The sequence below is a fragment of the Mirounga leonina genome, unplaced genomic scaffold, assembly GCF_011800145.1.
Source record: "Mirounga leonina isolate KUSES-001 unplaced genomic scaffold, KU_Mleo_1.0 Mir_151, whole genome shotgun sequence".
Classification (NCBI taxonomy): domain Eukaryota; kingdom Metazoa; phylum Chordata; class Mammalia; order Carnivora; family Phocidae; genus Mirounga; species Mirounga leonina.
The window spans coordinates 83,045,078-83,069,752 of NW_023270377.1; the positions used below are offsets into that span (position 1 = coordinate 83,045,078).

General features: G+C 38.2%; 1 protein-coding gene and 1 pseudogene across 9 annotated transcripts in view; one reads left to right on the forward strand and one right to left on the reverse strand.

The window, feature by feature from the left end:
- Positions 1-24,675, reverse strand: part of LOC118012471 — a 275,259-nt gene that overhangs the window by 145,353 nt on the left and 105,231 nt on the right. For 6 of the 9 annotated variants that reach the window (XR_004679715.1, XM_035008086.1, XM_035008085.1 and 3 more), the window contains 2 exons: positions 19,318-19,550; positions 8,766-8,809 (listed from right to left, as the gene is read on the reverse strand). Coding sequence is in view for 7 of the 9 variants with exons in the window: in XM_035008086.1 (XP_034863977.1) it covers positions 8,766-8,809; positions 19,318-19,550 (277 nt within the window). In the remaining 2 variants the exon portion in view is untranslated. The remainder of the gene's footprint in view (positions 1-8,765; positions 8,810-19,317; positions 19,551-24,675) is intronic. The other 3 variants (XR_004679716.1, XM_035008089.1, XM_035008088.1) reach the window with 1 other exon arrangement.
- On the forward strand, positions 1,804-2,503 carry LOC118012606 (annotated as a pseudogene).

Genomic DNA, 24,675 nt, shown 5'->3' on the forward strand with positions numbered 1-24,675 from the left:
ATCCCAACTATTTTCTCCTGTATTTTTTCTAAAAGTTTTATACTTTTATGTTTCATATTTAAGTCAATGATGCATTTTGAGATAATTTTTATCTAAGATGTGAGGTTTAGGTAAAGGTTATATTTTTGTTGATAGATGTCTAATTACTCTAGCATCTTTAGTTAAAAAAGCTGTTCTTCCTCCATTGAATTGCTTTGCATCTTTGTAAAAAGTCAGTTGAACATATTTATGTAATCTACTTATGAGCTCTTTATTGTGTCCCATTGACCTATGTATATCTCTACCTTTGCCACACAGTCTTCAATACTTTAGCTATATAATAAGTTTTGAAATTGGGTAGGCCAATTCCTCCATTTTTATTCTTCTTTTTTAAAATTAACTACTGAAGTTTCTTTTCCTTTTCATACGACATTTACAATAAACTTCTCTATGTCTACAAAACAACTTTGTTGGTGTTTTCATAAGAAATGCATTTAGGGTGCCTGGGTGGCTCAGTTGGTTAAATGTCTGCCTTTGGCTCAGGTCATGATCTCAGGGTCCTGGGATCGAGTCCCACATAGGGTTCCCTGCTCAGTGGGGGAGCCTACTTCTCCTTCTGCCCCTCCTCCCTGCTTGTGCTCTCTTTCTCTCTCAATCTCAAATAAATAAATAAAATCTTAAAAAAAAAAAAAAGAAATGCATTTAACCTAGATGTCAATTTAAGGACAAATGAAATCTTCACTATGTTGAGTCTTCCAAACCTTGAACAGAATATATCTATTTATTTAGATCTTCTTTGATTTATTTCATCAGCAGGTTTTATTTTTCAGCATGTAAGTCCTACACATATTGTTTTATGTTCACACCTAATCATTTCTCTTAAACAATTTTAAATGGGATTGAATTTTAATCTTTTTTTTCTATGTGTTTACCATCAGCATATAGAAAGACAATTATTTTTTGGATGTTTATCTTGTATCCTTCAAGCTTGCTGAATTGACTTATTTTCTAGGAGTTTTTGGTAGAATCCTTGGGATTTTTGTGTAGACAATCACGTCATCTGCAAATAGGAAGCACTGTATTACTTCCTTTCTAATCTGTATGATATTTATTTCCTTTGCTAATCTGATTGCACTGGCTAGGATTCCAGAATCATGTTGAATATATAAGAGCAGATATTTCACCTTCTTCCTAATCATAGGGGGAAAGCATTCAAATTCTTTACCATTAAGTATTGGTTGTAGATTTTTTATAGATGCTCTTTATCAAGTTGAGGAAGTTTCCCTCTTCTCCAATTTTTCTGAAAATTTTCATTATGAATAGTGTTGAATTTTGGTCAAACACATTTTCTGTATCAATTGATATCATATGGTTTTTCTTCTTTAGCCTGTTAATATGGTGGATCATATAATAGCTTTTGTGGACTGAACCAATCTTGCATCACTGTAATAAACCCCACTTGGCCATGGCATATAATTCCTCATATAGATTACCTAATTCTATTTGCTAAATTGTTACAGACTTTTGTGTCTAATTTCATGAGGGATATCGGACTGTAGTTTTTGTTTTCTTTACTATCTTTATATAGTTTTAGTATCAGTGTAATACTAGCTCCATAAAATGAATTAAGATGTATTCCCTTGTCTTCTCTTTTTCTGGAAGAGACTGTGCATAATTTGTTTTAATTCTTTCTTAAAAGTTCAGTGGAATTTCCTAGTAAAATGATTTGGGCCTGGTGATTTCTTTTTCATGAGTTTTTAAATTATGAATTCAGTTTTCTTAATAGTTGCAGGACTATGGGCCTCTTTCCCTCTCTGGCCACGGTAGAGAGCTGTCGCCAAGTCTGCCCACCACCGCCATGTCCGCCCACCTACAACGGATGGTTGTGCGGAACCACTCCAGGTTCCTGATCAAGAGGAACAAGCAGACAAACAGCATTGAGCCCAGTAACCCGAAGGCTCACAGCTCATCCCGCTACAACAAGCTGATTCACCACAAGACTGTGGGTGTGGAGCCAGTGGCCGAGGGCAGACCTGTAGTGGGGGTCATGAAATGGAGATGGGACCCGCGAAAACCCACCACCTCCTATGTAGGGACCAGCATGAGCGAGAATGCACTGGCTGCCTACCCTCAGCAGCATCAGGCACATGATCCGCAAGAACAAGTACCGCCCAGATCTGCGCATGGCTGCCATTCACATAGCCAGAGCCATCCTGCACAGCCAGAAGCCTGTGATGGTAAAGTGGAAGCAGCCAGCCCCACCAGAAGCTCCTGAGCACCTACCCCCCACCTCCAAAGCAATAAAGATGTCAACCACGGGGCGGGGGGGGGGGGGGGGGGGAGATAGTTGCAGAACTATTTAAATTATCTATTTCATATTTAGTCATTTGTGGTAGTTAGTGCTTTTCAAGAAATTGATCCATTTCATCTAAGCCCTCAAGTTTATCTGAGTAATTTACAGTGTTCGACTACTTTCCTTTTTATGTCTGCAGGATCTATAGTGATATCCCCTGTTTACTATTAATATTGATAATTTGTGCCTTCTCTTTTTATCAATTGGTAAATTTTATTGACCTTTGCAAAAAAGTTTTTGTTTTATTGTTTTTCTCCTTTCCATTTTATTTATTTCTGTCCTTATATCCTTCTGTCTGCTTGCTTTATGTTTATTTTTGCTCTTCTTTTTCTACATTCTTAAGGTCAGAGTTGAAATTATTGTTTTGAGACTTGCTCTCTTTTCTCACGTATTTAATGCTATAAATTTCCTTCTTGGTACTGATCTAGCTGTGTCACACAAATTTCAGTATGTTCTATTTTCATTTTCATTCAATCCAATATATTTTTTTGTTTACCTTCAGACCGTTTCTTTAACCCATAATTTATTTAGAAGTCTGTTTTTAAGTTGAATATTTGATAATTTTTCTATTATTTTTCTGTTCTTGACTTCCAGTTTGATTTCATTTTGATCAGAGAACCGACTTTGATGGCTTTAATTCTTTTAACTTTGCTGAGGTTTATTTTATGGCCCAGGACATAGTATACCTTTCAGTCTTGAGCTATTTTCCCTGTCTTCCAGGACTCTGATGACAAGAATGTTAGATCTTCAGGTATAATCCCAGAGATCTATTAATTTTTTCACCCAATTTTCTCTCCATTGTTCAGACTGAAAAATTTTTGTTGTCTTTATTCAACTTCACTGATTGTTTCCTCCATCCCCTTCATTCTGCTTTTGAGCCCATTCACTGAGTTTTTAATTTAATATTATTTTTCACTTCTAAACTTCCATTTTGTTTTTCTTTTATGTTCTATTTATATGCTGAAACTTTCATTTATTTGCTGAGACTTTTTATTTGCTTCAGTTGTGTTTGTCATTGGCCACTGAAGCATTTTTGTGGTAGCTGCTTTAAAACCTTTGTCAAATAACATTTCTTTCTTCTCGGTATTGGTATCTATTAATTGTCTTTTTTCATTGTAGTTGAGATTTGCCTGCTCATTGGTAGGACTAGTTAATTTTTATTGAACCTGGACCTTTTGAGCATCAAGTCATGAAATTCTGGATCTTATACGAATCTTTAATTTTTGCTGGTCTCCTCTTACGCCACTCCAGCAGGGAAATATGGGGCACTACTGCATCATGGACAGTTTGAAACATTAGTCCAGATACCCTACTCAGTCTCTGTTCACACTGGGGGCCGGGAGGGGGGGACTGAAATCACATGGTGCCCAGATGGTATCAGTAGAGTACAGTAGCCAGAACTCCCACCTGTGCCCAAAAGTACTAGGGAGCACTTTCTATTTATTTCTATCTAATTAAAATGATGTAAGCACATTCCAAATCATTAACAGTCACCATTAATGAAAAATATATCACAAGAATAAAACAATTTCGAATCAACTCTTACAACCATTCAAAAAATTAAAACAGTTAAAATTATAGATAGCAATTCCAAAAGTTCTTCCATTCATTGATTAATATAATGCTGAAATTTCCAACAGAATGTTTCCTCATTAAGATCCAATTTATGAACATACATATTATTAGAGCAGTTACCATGCAACTAGTATGGACATCATTAAAAGAATACAAATGATCCATAATAAGAGATGAATTCAGTATCTGTAAAGTAATGATGTAGAGCCTCTGCCCTCAGCTCTGTCTACTAAGGGTATTCACCTTGCTACCATTCTGAGTTCCCATCCCAGGAACAATTCAGACTACACAGTTTTCTTTTTGAAAACCTGAAAAAGGACTCCTCCAGAAGGTCCCAAAGACCTTGATTCAAAATGGCCCCTGAAGTACTTATCTAGACCTTCACTGCTGAGTTTAGAGCACCATAGCCAAGTAGCAAATACTGGACGTTACTCATCCTGCTCACCATCTGTAGGGTTTCCCTATCAGACCAACTTGACATGGCTGCTTAAGACCAAAGATATAACAGCCCAGGGGCAACAGGCCAGAAAGTCTAGCTGTTCTGGCCCTGACCAGAAGGAGCACCCCAAAACTGTGCTGCACTGTGCACATGGGCGTCCCCCAGATTATGTAACTTCATGTGCCAAGGTCCATACACTATCTGAAAAATGCCATCTCTTCTTCTGACACGATAGAACACTCATCTCCTGTGACAGAACACGAGAAAACATAAGAAAGTACAATTTTTAAAAATAAATCCTGTTTTCCTACTGAAAAATTATGGTAATACATGGGGCATGTTCCTCACAGTGATGAAATACTTACAAGCCTTTCAAGATTTGATGAGAAAAAAGATAGATCCATGTGCACTAGCCAGCCAATATTAAGGAAATTGTGGAGATTTCTATTATCCTTAGTCATGGAACAGATCACCTATTTCCAAGTGCTCTGAAGTATTGTTTACCTCGTTACAAAATCACCACTTCAACGTGCCCATCATGTGTCCCCCTCCTCAAGGGAGTAGACAATTGACCCTCTCCTCCTCAAACAGAGGGTCTTGATATTTCTAGGTTGTCAACAAAGTTTTCAGGGGTGCATCTTAAACAAAAAACACTAAAGACATTCTATTATGTGTTTCATAGGCTAATTTTTAAAAAAAATTTGACATATTTTTTCTACTTTCTTAATTTTTAAAAGTTCATGCTGTTGACAAATGAGAGAGTTATAATAGGAGAGATTACTATATTTTCAATGTTCTTTTCATTCAACAGAAATACGCTAACTCTATGTCGGTTCTTATTTTTATTTAGTTTGACTGGTCTAAGAAGTACAATTCAGAGAGCCCCTTTACAAAATGAGCATTTAGTCTTCTATAACCTTCAGAAACATATTACAAAATTAATTTTCCAAACTCAAGATTTAAAAGAATGGGCTAAAAAATGCAACAATGAAAGTCATGGAAATCAAATAGTATGATTTGCAGGTTGGTTTAATATTTAAGATTAGCAAAGCTGTTATGCAAACGTGTCTAAAAAACTATATCTGAAACAAAAAATAAAAAATGAAGGCATCATGAGGCCCAACCTGTTAGATGGCCTGAAATTGTACTATATGCTAAATGGTGGTGTTTGCTGGCCATTCACGACCTGATGCAATTCCTGTTAGCTCAGTGTGGCAACTGGCGTTACTTTGGCATTGCCTCAGAGGAGCCCCCATTAACAGCTATGGGAACAAATTAATTCTCACTTTGTTTTTCATTTTAGTTGTCATTAACAATGCCTCTGCCTTATGGCTCAGCATCTCAGTATTAACTTACAAGCATGAAACAAGAACTTAATCAAGGAATGTTTGGGGATTTACTTTTCAACAGCTGAGATACTGAAGGTGAGGTAAGAGCAAACATTTGTTGGTGGGGGATAGTAATTAGGTTCAGACAGAAGGTAGAGAACTGCAGTGTTAGCTAAATCTGTTCATAGCTGGTGTCTCATCTCAATTAATTATATATATATAATTATATATATATATATAATTATATATATATATAATTATATATATATAATTACCCCACAAGAGTGTATAGGGTTGAGGGTTCTTGCAAAAGAGTCCAGACTGAGACCCTCTTGATAGCAGTATTGATATCTTCAAAGATGACAAGTGCTTGTTCCAGAAAATGCTATTTCTCTTGTGCTTTGCAGTTGTTTTCTTCTTCTTCATTATTACTATTATCATTTCTTATTGTTATTCTTCTTTTAAACTATTACCTGCCTCTGCCACAAAGCTATATCCAAGAGGCATGTGTCACCCAAACAATAGAGAATACCCATTCTAAACAGCATGAACCAGTTATAAAGGGGTTATTGTTCACTTATAAAAACCATACATACCATATAAAAGAAAACAGGGCTTTGAGTTGAGAGACAAGATTAGTCGTAACTTTCTTACTGTCCAGATGGAGAACATTATCTATTTATTTGTTTGTTTATTTATTTATTTGAGAGAGAGTGAGCAAGTAGGGGGAAGAGCAGAGGGAGAGGGAGAGAGAGAATCTTAAGCAGGCTCCATGTTCAGCATGGAGCCCCATGCCGGGCTTGATCTCACAACCCTGAGATCATGACCTGAGCAGAAATCGAGAGTTGGACACTTAACTGACTAAGACACCCAAGCTCCCCCAGCTGGATTACTTTAGACATGTAAACATCCAATGTTTCTATTCCCACATCTGTTCGTTGGTGCCCAATGTTCATTCTATAGTCTTACGTGGTGCTTAGAAGAGTTAAACTTTTATTAGTATTTTAAAGTATGGAACTTCTAAGCTGAAATCTTCGTCCCCTTAAAAATTTGAAATTGTTTCTTATTTTTTAGGGCTATAATAGATAGGCCTAACTGGATCCCTACTTTATAAAGATGAGAAAAACTAAGGTGTAGACCAGTGATTTTTTAAGGATCAGCACATCAGCCACCCTGGGAATACAAATGCATAGCCCCACCCCAGACCTGCTGAATCAGAATCTCTTGGGAGTAGGGTCCGCTGAAGAATCTCTACTTTTAACAAGCTCTACCAATGATTCCAACAGTCAATCAAGTCTAGAAAGCATGGGTCTAGACTGCCTGTTGGTTGAGAACAGAGTATAGAGACAGATCCAGGACTAAATCCCACAACCCCTGAATTCTAACCCAGACCATTCTGGCAATCTTTACTTTTAACCTCATTAAAATAAGTACTATTGTTTTCTATACATGTTTTGCTAGTTTAAAAAACATGATAGAATATTACATTGTGTGTATATACCACATCTTCTTTATTCATTTATTGATGGACACTCAGGTTGTTTCCATATCTTGCTTCCATTATCTTCCAAACAATTCTGCAATAAACATAGGGATGCATCTACCTTTTCAAACTATGTTTTTATTTTCTTTGGGAAATACCCAGTAGTGGGATTACTGGATCATATGGTAATCCTATTTTTAATTTTTTGAGGTACCTCCATATTGTTTTCCACAATGGCTGCATCAGTTTGCATTCCCACCAACAGTGCATGAGGATTCCTTTTTCTCCACAACCTCACTAACACTTGTTATTTGTCTTTTTTATTTTAACAATCCTAATAGGTGTGAGGTGACATCTCACTGTGTTTTGATTTGCATTTCCCTGATGATTAGTAATGTTGAGCATCTTTTCATGTGTCTGTTGGACACATGTATGTCTTCTTTGGTAAAATGTCTATTCAGATCCTCTGCTCATTTTTTAAATTTTTTTTTAAGACTTTATTTATTTGACAGAGAGAGACACAGCGAGAGAGGGAACACAAGCAGAGGGAGTGGGAGAGGGAGAAGCAGGCTCCCCACTGAGCAGGAAGCCTGATGCGGGGCTCGATCCCAGGACCCTGAGATCATGACCTGAGCCGAAGGCAGACGCTTAACGACTGAGCCACCCAAGCTCCCCTCCTCTGCTCATTTTTAATTCGATTATTTGTGGGGTTTTTTGGTGTTGAGTTATATAAGTTCTTTAAATATTTTGGATATTAACCCTTTATCAGATATATCATTTGCAAATATCTTCTCTGATTCCATAGGTTGCCTTTTTGTTTTGTTGATAGTTTCCTTCACTGTCCAAAGCTGCTTTTTTTTTTTCTTGGTATAGTCCCAATATTTTAATTTTACTTTTACTTCCCTTGACAGAGGAGACATCACTAGAAAATTGTTTCTACACCTGCTGTATAAGAAATTACTGACTATGTTTTCTTCTAGGAATTTTCTGGTTTCAGGTCTTACATGTAGGTCTTTAATCCATTTTGAGTTTATTTTTGGAACCACAAAAGAGCTTGAATAGCCAAAACAATCTTCAGAAAGAAGAACAAAGCCAGAGGTATCACAATCTCAGATTTTAAGATACGCCACAAAGCTGTAGTAATCAAAACAGTATTTTACTGGCACAAAAACAGACACATAGATTAATGGAAAAGAATGGAGAGTCCAGAAATAAGCCTATGCTTTTATGGTCAATTAATCTATGACACAGGAGGCAAGAATATTCAATGGGAAAAAGACAGTCTCTTCAAATGGTGTTGGAAAAACTGGACAGCTACATTCAAAATAATGAAAGTGGACCACTTTCTTATACCATGCAGCAATCTTGGATTTTAACCTCAATATTTGGAATAAGTACTATTATTTTCTATACATGTTTTACTATCTAAAAAAATCAAGAAACACTGCAATCAGAAACAAAAAGGTACTGGTTTTCTTTCTTCACTATTTCACAAGAGTAGAGCTCCTCAGGTTTTTTTCTCAAGAACAAGCAGTGAGAAATAGAAAAACCTATTGTGTTTTCCTACCTTAAGATGTTGGCAACCTACATTCTAATTTAGTTACTTACCTAGCTTTCTTATCACGTTGTCTTCTGTCATTGTGAAACACATTCTATCAGAAACAAAACAGAAAAATAACTGCTTAAGGATTCACTGTGTGCTAGAAATTGTGTCTAATCAAATTGAATTAAATTTCTTTCCAAATAAAAACAGTATGTATCAAGGACCAGACCAAAGTATTTAAAGAATTTAAGAGTTACCAAAAAAACAAAAACAAAAACAAAACAATTTAACACAAAGATAATATATAACTCAATAATAAATAACTCAATACAAAAATAAAGGTGGGTGAAGGGTGGACTACAGTAAGACAATAACAGGTAAGTAATTTTTTAAAGATTTATTTATTTGAGACAGAGAAAGAGAGAATGCACACAAGCAGCAGAGGAACAGTGGGAGAGGGAGAGAATCCTCAGACTTCATGCTGAGCATGGAGTCTGAGGTGGAGCTCGATCCCAGGATCCTGAGATCATGACCTGAGCCAAAATCAAGAGTTGGATGCTTAACGGACTGAGCCACCCAGGTGCTCCAACAGATAAGTACTTTCAATCAATTTACCAAATTTTTCTGTTATACCAAATTGTACCCATGTATTTGGGCCTTTAAAAAGACAGCCTAATGTCTAGAATAACTGAAATCAGTGTGATTGGCTTGGAAAGGCTATGAGGAAACTAAATAATTTAGCAGAGGTTGAGAGAGAAAAAAAAAAATTAAGATTCAATCAACGATTTAAAGAGAGATACTGGTTAAGGTCAATAGTGTATGATATTCAAGACCAGCTCCTAGACAAAATCATGAGGCAGCCAAATTTGCCATTGCTCTTCTCCTGGCCCTTGGTGACTATTGACTCTCCAGGGTTTTTCCACTATTATGCTCACTGGACATCCATGTAGTAATCAGAACACTTTGGTTGTATGTGACAGAAAACCAACTCAAATAAGCTGAAGTACCACAGGTATTGAGAGACAGGGAGGCTCAAAGAATAAGCAGTCTAGGGGTAAAATTAGTTTTAGGCATGACTGGTTTTTAAGAACTTACATGAATTTTTACTCCTTTTTTGCTCTGCCCCTATCTAAGCTCTGCTTGACTCTGAGTTGACTTTATTTTCATATAGGCTCTTTCATCATGATGACAAAATAACTTCCAGAAACTCCAGCTTTTGTTTTGACCTCTCAACAACACTAGCCTAGAGACTCCTCATTAGCCCTAACTAGCTTGTTGTGAATCACACACTCATTGTTTGGCAAATTACTGTGGCCAGGCATGTAATGATTTTATTGAGCAAATCTATGTCAAGAATTCCCCTGGGACTGGGGCATATAAACCTTAACTGAATGAAGAGTGGTAGAGAGTTGGTTTTCCCTGGAAAATCAGGGTGACCTTAGCCAAAAAAAAAAAAAAAAAAAAGAGGGGAAATAAATATTAGATCAAAACAAGTATCCACTAAAGCCTATAGTTCTGGACAGTGATCTAGGATTCAGACCCTTCCTTACCAGAAGAGAGTCTTACATTTAATTTTTCTTGGTGCTCCTAAGTGAGTAAATCTCTTTACATACAAACTGTACCATTATAGCTTCAATATGATAGCCTAGGAAATTCAGGCAGGGAATACTCTGGTCTTCCTTACTACAATCTCTGCTTAGGAACTCCCAATAATGGTGGTCATATTACTGTGATCACATGTAATTAAAATTTTCTTTCTTATGTTGAACTGGTCATCTACCCCTCTATGGTTAGCCATTAATTTTTCCCTTTGGAGCATCCAAATTATGTCTATTATGTGTTCTACATGGTAGATCTTCACGTGTCTAATGGCAGGTTTATTCAACTGCTGTGCATATGACATGATTTCCAGAAATTTGACACCCAACTATCTGTTTATTTATGCCCATTTTATCTCCAGTGTTATGCTATTCTTTTTCCCCTGGACTTCATTTTGGTTGAGACTTAGATTAGAAGATTTTTTTTAGTGCTTCTGTTGTTTTTATTTTACTTGTTTGTTTACATAGTCTCTGAAAGTCAAGGAAGTAAAAGTTCAACCAAGAGTAAGCAAAGAATTATTATCTCTTCATATCATTTCTCATTGCCTATAGGCTTCCTATGTGGGAGAACAATAGAAATATACCAATTTCAGCTGTGAAACAAAAATATTCTGCATTCTTGTATAATTTTTTTCTCATTTCATGTATCAGGCTGTTTTACTTCAAAACAAATAAACAAGCAATTTGAGTCTTATAGAGACTGTATACTTTATAATCTTGGAGTCTACAAAAAATTTATTTATTGCTGCAAATGGCTGGATTCCTGCTTGTGTGCCATGGGAACTGAATTTCTGCCCTAATGTTTTGGCACATCTTCAGTATACTTACCTCTGTAGGAGTGGTGTGTATTCACAATTATATTATTTGAAAAGAATCTTTGTACTGGAAAATCCCATTGAGATGTAGCATCACATTTCCAAGGGTGTCTTGGGACAAGAAAGAATGGGGCAGTAATATACAACCACTTGGTTACATCTTTCATACCAGAGAAATTATCATCCTACTGCTGATGGGGAACACTTGTACTTCTCTATTATCAAAGATTTTGCAGAAGTGCTCAGCCCCCTCTATTCATTTCATTCCAGCTGTTCTAACACAAGGAATGAAACAGATTGTTTCATTCTCTAAGTGTACATTAAAAAGGACAATGCCATCATTTGGGGGGCTTTTGAAGGGGTTTTTGCTCAATTTGGACTGTGTGTGGAGCAAGCTCACTGCCTTACAACAAAAGCATAAAACTCAGTGGTGACAGGCAAGTCAAAGGCTAAAGAATTCGTTAAAAGGAAGAAGCCCTAAATGTTCAGCCATAAACAACAAGAGACATCAGAAAGGAAGCAGGGAAAAGGTAAAGGAGACCGTGAGAAGGAATGTGCACTGGCTCAGCACTGCATCCTTTTATAATCCTTTGGGAAAACTCACTCATAGGGCTCCAACGGCTCTTTCCTGAATTTGTCCTACATCAAAGAGCCACAAGCTTGCTCTAGCTTGAGCTTGTTTTTAGTACATTTTAAGAGTACACAATTTTTTTTTATACCAAAATGTTAAAATTGTTTTAAGCCAAGTATCTGGTACTTTCTTGCCATGTGATCTTGAAGCATAAGCCTTGTCCTGTCCTTGGAAATCTTAGAAATTTTCATATGATATTCTTGCTCCATCTTACTTTCTGTATAAAGCACAAACATCTACCAGCCTTTCTCATTCTCCTCCTTTAACTTCCTATTCCTGTTCTTTTTTTTGAATGTCAAATATGTGAATACATACTTTTGTCCCCTCTCACCATACCAATGGCAGCGATTGAAAGTTAATCATGGAAATCTTATGGTGTATGAATTATTTTCAAAATATATAACATGAAGTCACCACAGCAGAGTTGAAAAATGAGATGAAACATGTTCACATCCTGGATCAGGAATATGTAGACTCATGAAACTAGAAAGTTCTCAAAATACTTCTGTGATGTGAAATTTTGTGAAAAACATCTTTACACTTGGTCAATAATGATGGCAAAACTGATTCTCAATTCAAGATCATTGTAGAAGGAAATATTTTAGAAATATTATATCTTCAGTTTGGCTCATCGTTTAATCCCCAGGTATATATGGATTTAGTACTTGAAGATTCCCATTGATTTTTGAAAGATTTTCAGACAATTTTTAAGTGTTCTAAGCTATACAAAGGAATATAGTCTCTTCATTTGCTTCTTCTTCCCCCTAACCACATTTCAGTCTCAAGATCTTTTCTAGTGTTAACAGGAGGATTTGGTTTCACCTGTGAAGGGAGATACAATTTGTGACTTCTATTTGGAAAGTTCTCTTTTGGGTGGCTGGTCTATTGGATCATATCCCATCTCACTCTTCCTTCCCACAATACTAATGAGTCTGGGATCTTCTTCCTTCTAACTGAAAAACAAAAACAAAAACAAAAAGAATCCTTGAAGCTCACACATGGTCAATTTTTGCTCATAGGGCATTTGGTAGAGGTTGCCTGGATGTTGATGCCTGGATGCTGATGGCTGCTGACTAATCAGGGTGGTGGTTGCTGAAAGTTGGGGTAGCTGTGGTCATTTATTTTCTTTGGGAGGGGGGCTTTTCTTAAAATAAGACAACAGGGAAGCTTTTCTCATCAATTGACTCTTCCTTTTATGAACAATTTTTCTGAAGCATGTGATGCTGTTTAACTTTACAGTTTTCAAAACTGGAGTCAATCTTTTCAAACCTTACTGCTGCTTTATTACCTAAGTTATATAATATTCTAAGTCCTTTGTTGTCATTTTAACAGTTTTTATACATCTTTGCCAGTAGTTTCCATCTTGAGATGCTCATCCATAAGATGAGCTCATCTATAAGAATTAGATGCTCATCCAGAAGATGCCCATCCAGAAGAAGCAACTCCTCATCCATTCAAGTTTTATTGTGAGACTGTAGCAATTCAGTCACATCTTCAGGCTCCACTTCTAATTCTAGTTCTCTTGCTCTTTTCACCATATCTGCAATTACCTCCTCCACTGAAGTCTTGACCTCTCAAAGTCATCCAGGAGGGTTGGAATCAACTTCTTCCAAACTCCTGTTCATGTTGACCTGTTCCCATAAACCACAAGTGTTCTTAATGGAATCTAGAATGGTGAATCCTTCCCAGATTCTCAAAAGACTTTTTTTCTAGATCAATCAGAGGAATCACTATCTATAGCAGCTATAGTCTTATGAAATATATTTCTTAAATAATAAGACTTGAAAGTCAAAATTACTCTTTGATCTATGGGCTACAGAATGGATGTTGTATTAGCAGTCATGTACACAGCATTAATCTCATTGTATATCTCCATCAGAGCTCTTGGGTGACCAGGTGCATTGTCTGTGAGCAGTAATATTTTCAAAGGAATCTTTATTTCTGAACAGTATGTCTCAACAGTAGGCTTAAAATATTCAGTGAAACATGTTGTAAATAGATGTGCTGTCCTCCAGGCTTTGTAGTTCCATTTATAGAGCATAAACAGAGTATATTCAACATAAGTATTAAGGGCCCTAGAATTTAGAGAACGGTAAATGAGCACTGGCTTCAACTTAAAGTCAATAGTTCCATTAGCCCCTAACAAAGAAGTCAGTCCGTCTTTGAAGCTTTGAAGCCAGGCATTGACTTCTCTTCCTTAGCTATGAAAGTCCTAGATGGCTGCTTCTTTCAACAAAAGGCTGTTTTATCTACATTAAAAATATACAGTTTAGTATAAAAATATACAATATGGGTAGCATAATTGGTTAAGCATCTGACTTGGCTTCTGCTTGGGTCGTGATCTCAGGCTCGTGGGATTGAACCCCATGTCAGGCTGTGCTCAGCGTGGAGTCTGCTTGAGATTTTCTCTCCCTCTTCCTCTGTCCTTCCCACTCTCTCTCTCTCTCTAAAATAAACAAATAAATCTTTAAAAAATATATGCTGTTTAATGTAGCTAAACCTTCATTAATTATCTTAACTAGATCTTCTGGAATAACTGGCTAAAGCTTCCACATCAACACTTCCTGCTCCACCTTGCATTTTTATCTTATGGAGGTGGCTTCTCTCCTTAAACCTCATGAAACAATCTCTGTTAGCTTCAAACTTTTCTTCTGCAGCTACCTTACCTCTTTCAGTCTTCCTAGAATTGAAGAGAGCTAGGGCCTTGCTCTGGATTAGGCTTTGGTTCAAAGGAATGCTGTAGCTGGTTTGATCTTTTATTCAGACACTAAAACTTTCTCCATATCAGCAGTAAAGCTGTTTCACTTTCTTATCATTCGTGTGTTCACTAGAGTACCACTTTTCACTTCCTTCAAGAACTTTGTCTTTGCATTCACAACTTGGCTAACTGGTACAAGGGGCCTAGATTTGGGCCTACTTTGGCTTTCCACATGCCTTCCTCACTAAGCTAGCCATTCCTTATTTTTGATTTCAAGTGAGAGATGTGCAATTCTTCCTTTCCCCTGGCACTTAGAGGCCACTGTAGGATTACTAATTGCCTTAATGTCAATATTGTTGTGTCTCAGGGAGTAGGGAGGACTGAGGAGAGGGAGGACGAGAGAGAAAGATGGGGAATGGCCAGTCAGTGGAACAGTCAGAACACACACATTTACTGAGTTTGCCCTCTTATATGGGTTTGGTTCACGGTGCCCCCAAACAATTCCAATAGTAACATCAAAGACCACTGATCACACATCAGAATGACAAATAGAATAATATGAAAAGTTTGAAATAGTGTGAGAATTACTGAACCATGACACGGAGACATGAAGTGAGCAAATGCTGTTAGAAAAACGGCATAGGCAGACTTGCTCGACTCAGTGTTGCCACAAACCTTCAATTTGTAAAAAACAGCTATCTGTGAAGTGCAATAAGGCAAAGCATAATAAAACAAGGTATGTCTGTAGTCACAGCAAATATGGCAATGTTTGTCTAATCATGGTGCATACATACAAGGTATATGTGGGAGGACATGGAAGAGTAGGATTTGAATGTCTTGATTCTTGCTACAAAGTACCAGGCAGTAAACTTAGGTGATTCCATTATTTGAAGAGAACATTTGGTCTGAAAAATAGATACCTGGGGAAGGTCTTGACCTGTTGACTTGGGTTTCGTTATTATAAATATAGTGGGCTATACTTTCTCTATGATAGGTTAAGTTCTGAGCCTACAGAAGCTGCCTGGCATTTTTTTCCAGATGAAACTAACTGATTATTTCTCCTATTATTTTCCTTGAACAAAATCACCTCCTCAATATCTGTGGTCAATACTGAACACACACACACACACACACACACACAAAATGGAAGCCTCATTTAACAGAGATAAAAATTCACCCCAAAACCTATCCAAGTTTTTTTCCAAATGAAGAGTCATTTCTGCCTCCAATTTTTGGTGTTCCCTGAATTCTTACTTATTATATTGCTATTGAAAGCTATACCTTTAAACCTGACTTGGGTTTCTCAAAATCCTTTCCCTTTAACTCCCCACCTTTCCAAAGCACCCACAGACACACTGCTAATTTGGTTCTGTCTACAAAACCATGAGCTTGTGAGTCATGAAGCAAGGGGTATTGTGTCAGCCAAGGAAGTTTGGACATTCCTCTTCTTACTGCCATGGCGCCCACCCTATCACTGGAAGTGGCTTCTAGTCTATCTAGAAAGCACCAGGATAGGGGGAGAACAGATTTTATATTAGTCTGTAGAGGGTACAGCATATTCAAATATGTGCTAGCCATCAAAACTGCAGGCTAATGATGTGCAACATCATTAGTCTTCAGGGAAATTCAAATCAAAACCACATTGAGATACCACCACCTATACCAGTTAGAATGGAAACAATTGACAAGACAAGAAACAACAAATGTTGGCGAGGTTGTGGAGAAGGGGAACCCGCTTACACTGTTGATGGGAATGCAAGCTGGTGCAGCCACTTTGGAAAACAGTGTGGAGGTTCCTCAAAATTTTAAAAATAGAGTTACCCTATGACCCAGCAATTGCACTACTGGGTATTTACCCCAAAAACACAGATGTAATGAAAAGAAGGGCCACATGCACCCCAATGTTCATAGCAGGAATGTCCACAATAGCCAAACTGGAAGGAGCCAAGATGTCCTTCAACAGATGAATGGATATAGAAGATGTGGTCCATATATACAATGGAATATTACTCAACCATCAGAAAGGATGAATACCCATCATTTGCATCAACATGGATGGAACTGGAGGAGATTATGCTAAGTGAAATAAGTCAAACAGAGAAAGACAATTATCATATGGTTTCACTTATTTGTGGAACATAAGGAATAGCATGGAGGACATTAGGAGAAGGAAGGGAAAAATGAAGGGGGGAAATCAGAGGGGGAGACAAACCATGAGAGACTATGGACTCTGGGAAACAAACTGAGGGTTTTAGAGGGGAGGGGGGTGGGGGGATGAGTGAGCCCGGTGGTGGGTATTAAGGAGGGCACGTATTGCATGGAGCATTGGGTGTTATACGCAAACAATGAATCATGGAACACTACATCAAAAACTAATGATGTACTGTATGGTGACTAACATAACATAATTAAACAAATTATTAAAATTAAAAAAACAAAAAACCATCAAAACTGCAGTCATCCCATATCTACCTGGATCACTGCTGCCTGGGGACCCAGAAAACAGATCCATCTTTCCTTTCCCACTGTAACCACTAATGCCTTTTCACCTTAGTAACTAAATTAGTAACTTCACATTAAAGTTAGCAAAGCTAATCAATGGTTGTGTGAAGAAAATGTTAGCAATTCCTTTTGCTTGTCTTATTTTTCCTTTAAATTCTATGTCTGAGTTGCATATTTATAAAAGTCATAGAAAATAAACACCCAAATAAATATAAATTGTGAGGGCATAACCCCAATGTTTTTATGGCTTCAGAATAGTTGGAAGTCTCAATTCCTGAATCACTTTCTCACAACATGCATTTGGGGAATGTGCTCAACAGACAGATTCTCCCTCACCTTATTAAAACCTCCCTAACAATAATGCTACAGGTAGGGTGGGGGAGGGCTTTTGAGAGGTTTTTTGGTCTGTTTTTTCACCTGACCTACTTTGAATACAGTACCAACTCTTCCACCATTCCTCCTTCAATTTATCTTTGTTCAAGGACCTGAGCAGAACAGAGAAAGATCCTGTGACAGAATAAATAGTGTTCCTTCTCTTTCTCCTACTTTCATTGAGAGAAATTGGATGGTTTGAGGTATATTTCTGATCTGTGATATTAATGGGAAAGACAAATCCTGTATTAAACATCTTGACACAACCTGTCAAGACCCTGTCCTTGGGCATGTGAGGTAAGCCTCAAATGTTACCTAACAAGGGAAATCCTTATATCCTGAATTCAATTACTTGCCATTTCTAACCCAAAGGAGTTGGATTTCAAACTTAATGTTTGTATTACTTGACACAGTTTTTTGCCCTTCCCTACTTCTGTTTAAAGACTATGGGATGTCGGGGCGCCTGGGTGGCTCAGTTGGTTAAACGACTGCCTTCAGCTCAGGTCATGATCCTGGAGTCCCAGGATGGAGTCCCGCATCGGGCTTCCTGCTCAGCAGGGAGTCTGCTTCTCCCTCTGACCCTCCCCCCTCTCATGTGCTCTCTCTCTCTCTTGTTCTCTCTCTCTCGAATAAATAAATAAAATCTTAAAAAAAAAAAAAAAAGACTATGGGATGTCAGGAAGCAGAATCATGAGATCAGCTTTATTCTTTAATTCAATTCAGTGTGCACAGTATCTTACATTTAATAGCCATTCAATGAATATTCACGGATTTGACAGGACTTACTTAAGATAGTGCTTTAAACTAAGGCTTTGGTTCTCCAGCATTAGTGTGAGTCAGAATCACCTGGAGAACTTGTCAAATCACAGATTACCTAACCCCAGTCCCAGAGTTTCTGATTCAGTAGGTCTGGGGAGAGACCCTAGAGCCTACATTTCTATCAAATTCCCAGGTGATCGGGATGGCTATAAGTTGGGGATCACACTTTAAGAACCATGGATCAGAGAAGTGTGTTACATATCTAGGAATAGAGAAACAAGATTAATTTTTCAATATTTAGTTTCCTTATGATAATATAGCCATATTATATTTTTAATTACTAATAAACTATTAAAATTAACAGAATAATGAATAGATTTGGGATTATTTAAATTATGTATGCTGTTGCTATATGACAAAAATATAGATAATTGAAGATTTGGCTCTATAGTCACAATAATATAATTATTATTTGTACAATGTATATTTGAATTATTTTCAGAGATAATCTTATTTCCTTTGGACAGCCTTCAAGCTTCAGGTAATCATCCACATTTTACAAGTGAAGAAAAAGTTCAGAAAGATTGTTTTAAGTGTTCAGAGAGGTTGAGTGCGTTTGTCCTCAAGCCAAACAGCTCTTAAATCGTGAAGTTCACATTAGCACCCAGACTGTTTTAATTCTACTCCCTGTCTCCCATTGCACATCTCCATCTATTGTCTGATGTTACAGTTTCGTGGTGTCCCCAACCCCCCAGTAAGCAGGCCGTAATCAAGGGATTAGGGCTTGAACTGGAATTAGGACACCTGGGTTCCAGACTCCTTTTTCTACTAATTAACTACCACCCCACTTGCGAGGCCGCCGTCAACAGCCAGACCACCCTGGCGCTCTATGTCTCCTACCTGTACACCCACAAGGACGCGGCTTTGAAGCGCTCCGCCTGGACTTCCCACATCAGCTCCGGTTGGAGAGGAAGGTGAGGGAGCTCACCGCCAAGCCCAGGTGGCTGAGAAGCAGCGCCGGCCCCATCGCCTCCCAGCATCAAGATGCGGGGCTGTGGGCGCTGCAGACACCGCAAAAGCCTAGGCATGCGCCTTTCACCTGGAGAAGCGAGGGACCCGCCTCCCTGATCTGCACCAGCTGGCCACTGATGGGACCGACGCCCACCTGTGCGAGTTCCTAGAGAGTCCCTCCCTCCACAAGCAGGTCAAGTCCTTCAAAGAATGCGTGGCTATCTTACCAACCTGCGTTGGATGGGGGCCCTGAAGGCCAGCGAGGCAGAGTACCTCCGACAAGCCCCGCGTGGTCCTTGGCAGTAAGAACTCAGCTTGTCTGCCTTCCACATGGCCACTGGGTGACTTGCCCCGATCACCATGCTGGGTAGGCATGTTGCAGTATTGCCCTTGCAAAACATTCGCTTAAGATTTTCTTTCTTCCAACCAATTTCACCATTCCTTTCAATAAAGGAATATGGTTCCTAAATTAAAAACAAAAACAGAAACAACAAAAAACGGTAGCAAGAGTATTAATCTTTCTGTGCCTCAGATTCATTCGTGAAAACGATACAATCTGCTTTATCTTCTCCGTAAGATTGTGTGAAAATCAAATTTCATAATGTATTTGCAATTTAATCTAATTATTCATACCTACCTCAGTGCATAAAGAATCTGGAGACAGTTTGGTATATAAAAATAATTTTAAAATCTATAAACTATATTAGAGATTTAAAGTCTAATTTAGGCAGCATGATTATAACTTGTATTATTTTACTTTAGCAGTCTCTGAATTGAATACAAAGATCGATTAGATTAATTGTTAATACTTAAGATACTTAGAGCAAGTTATAAAATAAAGAATATGGAATGACCTAGCTAGGGATATAATCCACTGTGGAACCGGTAAGAATGGGGAAAAAAGCTACAAGGGATTCCATATTCTGAAACAAGTACACAACTCTGGTATGAGGGAAGGAATATTTAGTAGTGCAGCTGTTTCCCCAAAGGGAGGGGGGGACTTTGATTCAACCTTTCTCCTACCAACTTCCCTTCTTTCTTCCCTTCAATTGCTTTCCAAAAAGTTTTGAAATATCTGTCTTCTGAATTTCATGTTTGTTCAACATTCTCATGTAATTTCTTTTGCATCTTACTAACATGATATTCTAAATGGAATATAAATTTAAAGCCATTCTCTCAGTGACCCTAATAACCCTTACTTGCTAGGGAATACATGAACATATTATTTCTAGAAGCCCAGCCTTCATCTAGTTATGTTCACTTTCATTTAACTCAATTGAACCACAGAATATGGAAACCAAAAGCTACCTTAAGACAACATTGAGTCCCCATTCCCTCATTTCACAGATGAGGCAGAAAGGAGCCTAGACTAGGTTAAATTCACATAGCTACTTTGTGACAAAGCTTGTACTAGAATTAAGTGTTCCACCACTCCTGTGACAGCTTTCTCTTTGCCATACCGTGCCACTCCCTCTGGAGCTTACCTAGGAGACTAACACGTTAGAGCTAAATCAAAGGTCCTCACTTGTGAAGCAGAAAGTCCAGAAAAAAAGTGCAGAAGGTACAGAAAAAATTCAGATGGGACCAGACAATGTGCCCTGGAGTTGAACCTGATTTACTTAACACTGGCCTGAGGTATGTGGCTTTACCCCAGTGAGCCCCAATTTAATCTTTTATGAAATGGGGACCAAAAATACCTACATTAGAGGACCGATGGTGTGGCAGAACATGGCCAACTCTGCCCAGAATATAGTAGGTAAGTAATAAATATATCCTCCCTCTGTTCCTTATTTATCACACTGTTCCACCTTCTTCAAGTAATATCTTCCACTGATCGATATGTCTTTCCCTTGCATCTGTAGAAGTAAATTCTTGGATCTTCCTTCTTGCCTCTGGCTTTTCCTTTTTCACCCCCTATAATAGTTTTCCCTTCCCTTTCAGACCTACTCTTTTTACCATGAGTGAGCCTAAGATCCCCTTCCCTTTCTCCTCTACACCTTCCTTTACAAACTCCTTTCAGGGCATTCACAATGAGTGGGGATTGCTTACAGTGAAAAGCTGATGCCAGCCATAACCATCTCCCTACTATATTACCCTTCCAACAGTGCTCCTAATACTCTTTTAATAACCAGCAGCCACTATCCAGGCATTTGGAAAACTGGTAATGACACAGTCCCACTCTGGCTTATAATAAATGCCTCAACATTGTGAATATTAAATTTCAGAGTTTTTATTCAATTCTTGTTTCATCCATTGTATGCTCAGTTTTAGGAAGCCTTCATGACATACCTGTTGCCTCAGCAAAATCTGTGACACTTGTCTGAATTCCACTTTGACCTTCCACCCGTGTTGAAATAATTTGAAAGAACAAAAATAAAGAATATTCTTAAGAGAGCCAGAGAATCATTCACTTGAAAATTTCTCCATTATTTTGCAATTCGAAGAAGTCGCCAACATCATTGCAAGATTTGGCTTGTGTACACCTGGAAAATATGAGACTCGAATATTTCATGTTGACACTCTGGCTTCTCTTCCCCTGGGGTTGGGGAGAGAGGCTGAACTGCATGTGTTAATCCTGTCACTGGGCTGTAACTCAGCATATGCCACAGGGGTTTCCTGGTGGTCTCTTTGTCTTTCATATATTTACCCCCACCTCTCCATGCAAAATGAGCTTATTAGCTGTTCATATATTGGAACAAAGGACTGTTCAGGGTTAGCTTTAGCCCCAGGTAAAGAAGTCAGATGTTTATAGGGTTTGATTTTTTTTAAGTCCAAAAGCCTCCTACAGAAAATACTTTTTTTTTTTTCTAATAGCTCCATTGAAATCCCCATATTAGTCACTTCTGTGGAATGAAGCAGTGAGAAAAAAAATTATCTGATAAAATATACAAGCTATCTTAAAGCCATGGCACATAAAGCCTCTTTTACTTACTGATCACACTAGATAATTAGTCACTTAGGAGGACTAAACAGAAGAAAATTGTGATAAGAAAGAGGAGGAAAAACAAGGCTTGGAGCATGTCCAAACTTGGAATGGCAACACTATCTAAACAGTTGAAGGAGAAGATAGAAAGGCGATAGCCCCAGAGGCACCCCTCATGATTTTAAAGTGATTGCTTAGGACCAACCCTGATGCTATATATTCATATTTCCGACCATCCATCCATCCATCCATCCATCCATCCATCCATCCATCCATCCATCCATTTAACACGTTTATGTAGTAACTAAATGAAGCGCTGTGATGCTGCATTAAGAACACAGAGTTGAAGAGTCTCAAGTCTTTACTCTTAAAGAACCTACAAAGGAATAAAAGCATCTAAGTAAAATTTATAGATCAGAGTCTTAGATGCTGTCATAGCTATCAACAGATGGTGCTATGATAAGAACTGACATTTGGGGATGCCTGGGTGGCTCAGTTGGTTAAGCGTCTGCCTTCAGCTCGGGTCATGATCCCAGAGTCCTGGGATTGAGCCCCGCATCGGGGTCCTTGCTTAGTGGGGAACCTGCTTCTTCCTCTCCCTCTGCCTGCTGCTCCCCCTGCTTGTGCTTTCTCTCTCTCTCTCTGACAAATAAATAAACTCTTTAAAAAAAAGAACTGACATTTGTTACCTTGTGACAGACACTGTTCTTTAGATGAATTACTCATTACTCCTTCCAATAATGTTTTCAGGTAGATTATATTATCAAGTCCATTTTACAGATGAGAAAATGCTGATAGACCTTAAGTAACTTGCCCAAATCCTACGGATATGATGAGACAAGATTAGGATTTGAGCCCTGATATCAAACTCCAAGTCATTTTCTTAACTCTCTGCTGCATAGCTCCCAGGAGTCCACAGGAGTCTGAGCAAAACCAAATAAAATCTTGCAGAACTAAATATGAGAAATATTACACAGATTCTGATGGTCTTTGCCACTTGAATTTTTAGCTAGTCAGCAAGGAAATACAGTTCTTCAACTGAAATTGGGAAGAATATATGGTTATTATAGTCATTGCTTCATTCCCTAGAGCCTCAGTATAAACATGACTGGTTGCAAGCTTAAACATCAAGGTTATTCATTGGCAAACTGTATCTTCAAGGATTAAAAAGAGTAAGAAGAACACCTTTGAGTTGTTATGATTTGGCCATTTTCACTGTGAATAGAGATAGGCATTTGAGCATTTCTTAGGCTCACAAAAGAGATAGATGATTAAAAAAAAAAAAAAAAAGGATAGGGAGGCCAGTGAAGATTTGTGAGCAAGACAAATTTTGTCAGGGTATAGGGAGGAGACCTAGAAGACTGAGGCATCTAATTTGATACACTTATAAGCCACAAACATGTCTGAATGACCAAGAGCCAGCCACCACCAAAAATAACCAGGATAGGTCCGGAGTCAGCAGGGAAGAGCTGGGAAGAAGGCCAGGCCAATAATGAAAGGGGGCATTAAGGTACACATTAAACTCTCCAAAGGGGGAAAAAAAAAATAAGCAAAATTTCCAAGACATCCCTAACAAAAAGTTGAAGTATTAACATTTTTGCTAAAGTAGCAAAAATGACAAATTTGCTGGTTTCACTAAGTACATTATATTGCTTTTTTTTTTTTTTCCTTGAAGTGGGGAGGTGGTAAAGCTTCACCGAGCAATAGTGAGGATGTAAGAGACTTTTCAAAAGTGGTACATCAACCAATTACTGGGAGTTTGAAGGGAGTTTATTTTCGGGCATTGAGAAATCAGCATATTTGGAGCTGACATCCAATGGCTTAGTCCCATTCCTTGAGCGATTGGGGATTCCAGACGGGAGAGAAGCTGTCCTATTTCAAGGAGTAAAGCTGCCACTGGAACTCAGGGCACTTGATTGAAATTGCAGACATCTGATTTTGTCAGAGTTCGGATCCCTTCCCTTTGAAATGCCCTGCCTTAAGAACCGCTTTAACGCATTGCCAATCTTGCCGGCAACCATGCCTTCCTATGATTGGGAAAATTAATGAACAGTCCCTGGCTACTATAATTAAACCCAAACACTCCTGATTTCAGTATTAAGAAAAAGCCATTGCCCTGATTTTCTCTTGACAACACAAAAATCTTGCCATCCCCAAACTGTTTAATTATTGAAATGAACTGTAACAGCACACCGGATAGGGGCAGAGGTCGCCGAACAGTTCTGGAAGTCAGAATTCGGGCAGGGGCTGACTCAGAGCCTGCCAATGCCTCAGGCTGCAGCCTCAAACCCACACACTTTTTCTCAGGCAGCCAGCCTCTGATAGGTAGGGTGATAGCGGGACTAACTTGCTAGCATTCCAAAGGTCCAACGGTGCTTGCTTGTTTTAAGACAAGCCAAAATATGCTCTGGTGACCACCACGACATTACAATTCCCATGCCCTAACCACATTCCTCTTTTCAGATCCCAGGCATTTTTTTTTGTCTCCCTACGTGCAGTCCAGGATGTAGACAAAATGAATTCCAAGTGACCTATGTGGGGGTGGATTTTTTTTAGAAACAAACAGCAAATTAAGAGAGGAAAAAAACTCCTGTTCTCACTTTTTTTTTTTTTTGGAAGGGAGTGTATATGTTTATTTTCTCAGAGATACTTTCCAGCGGTGACAA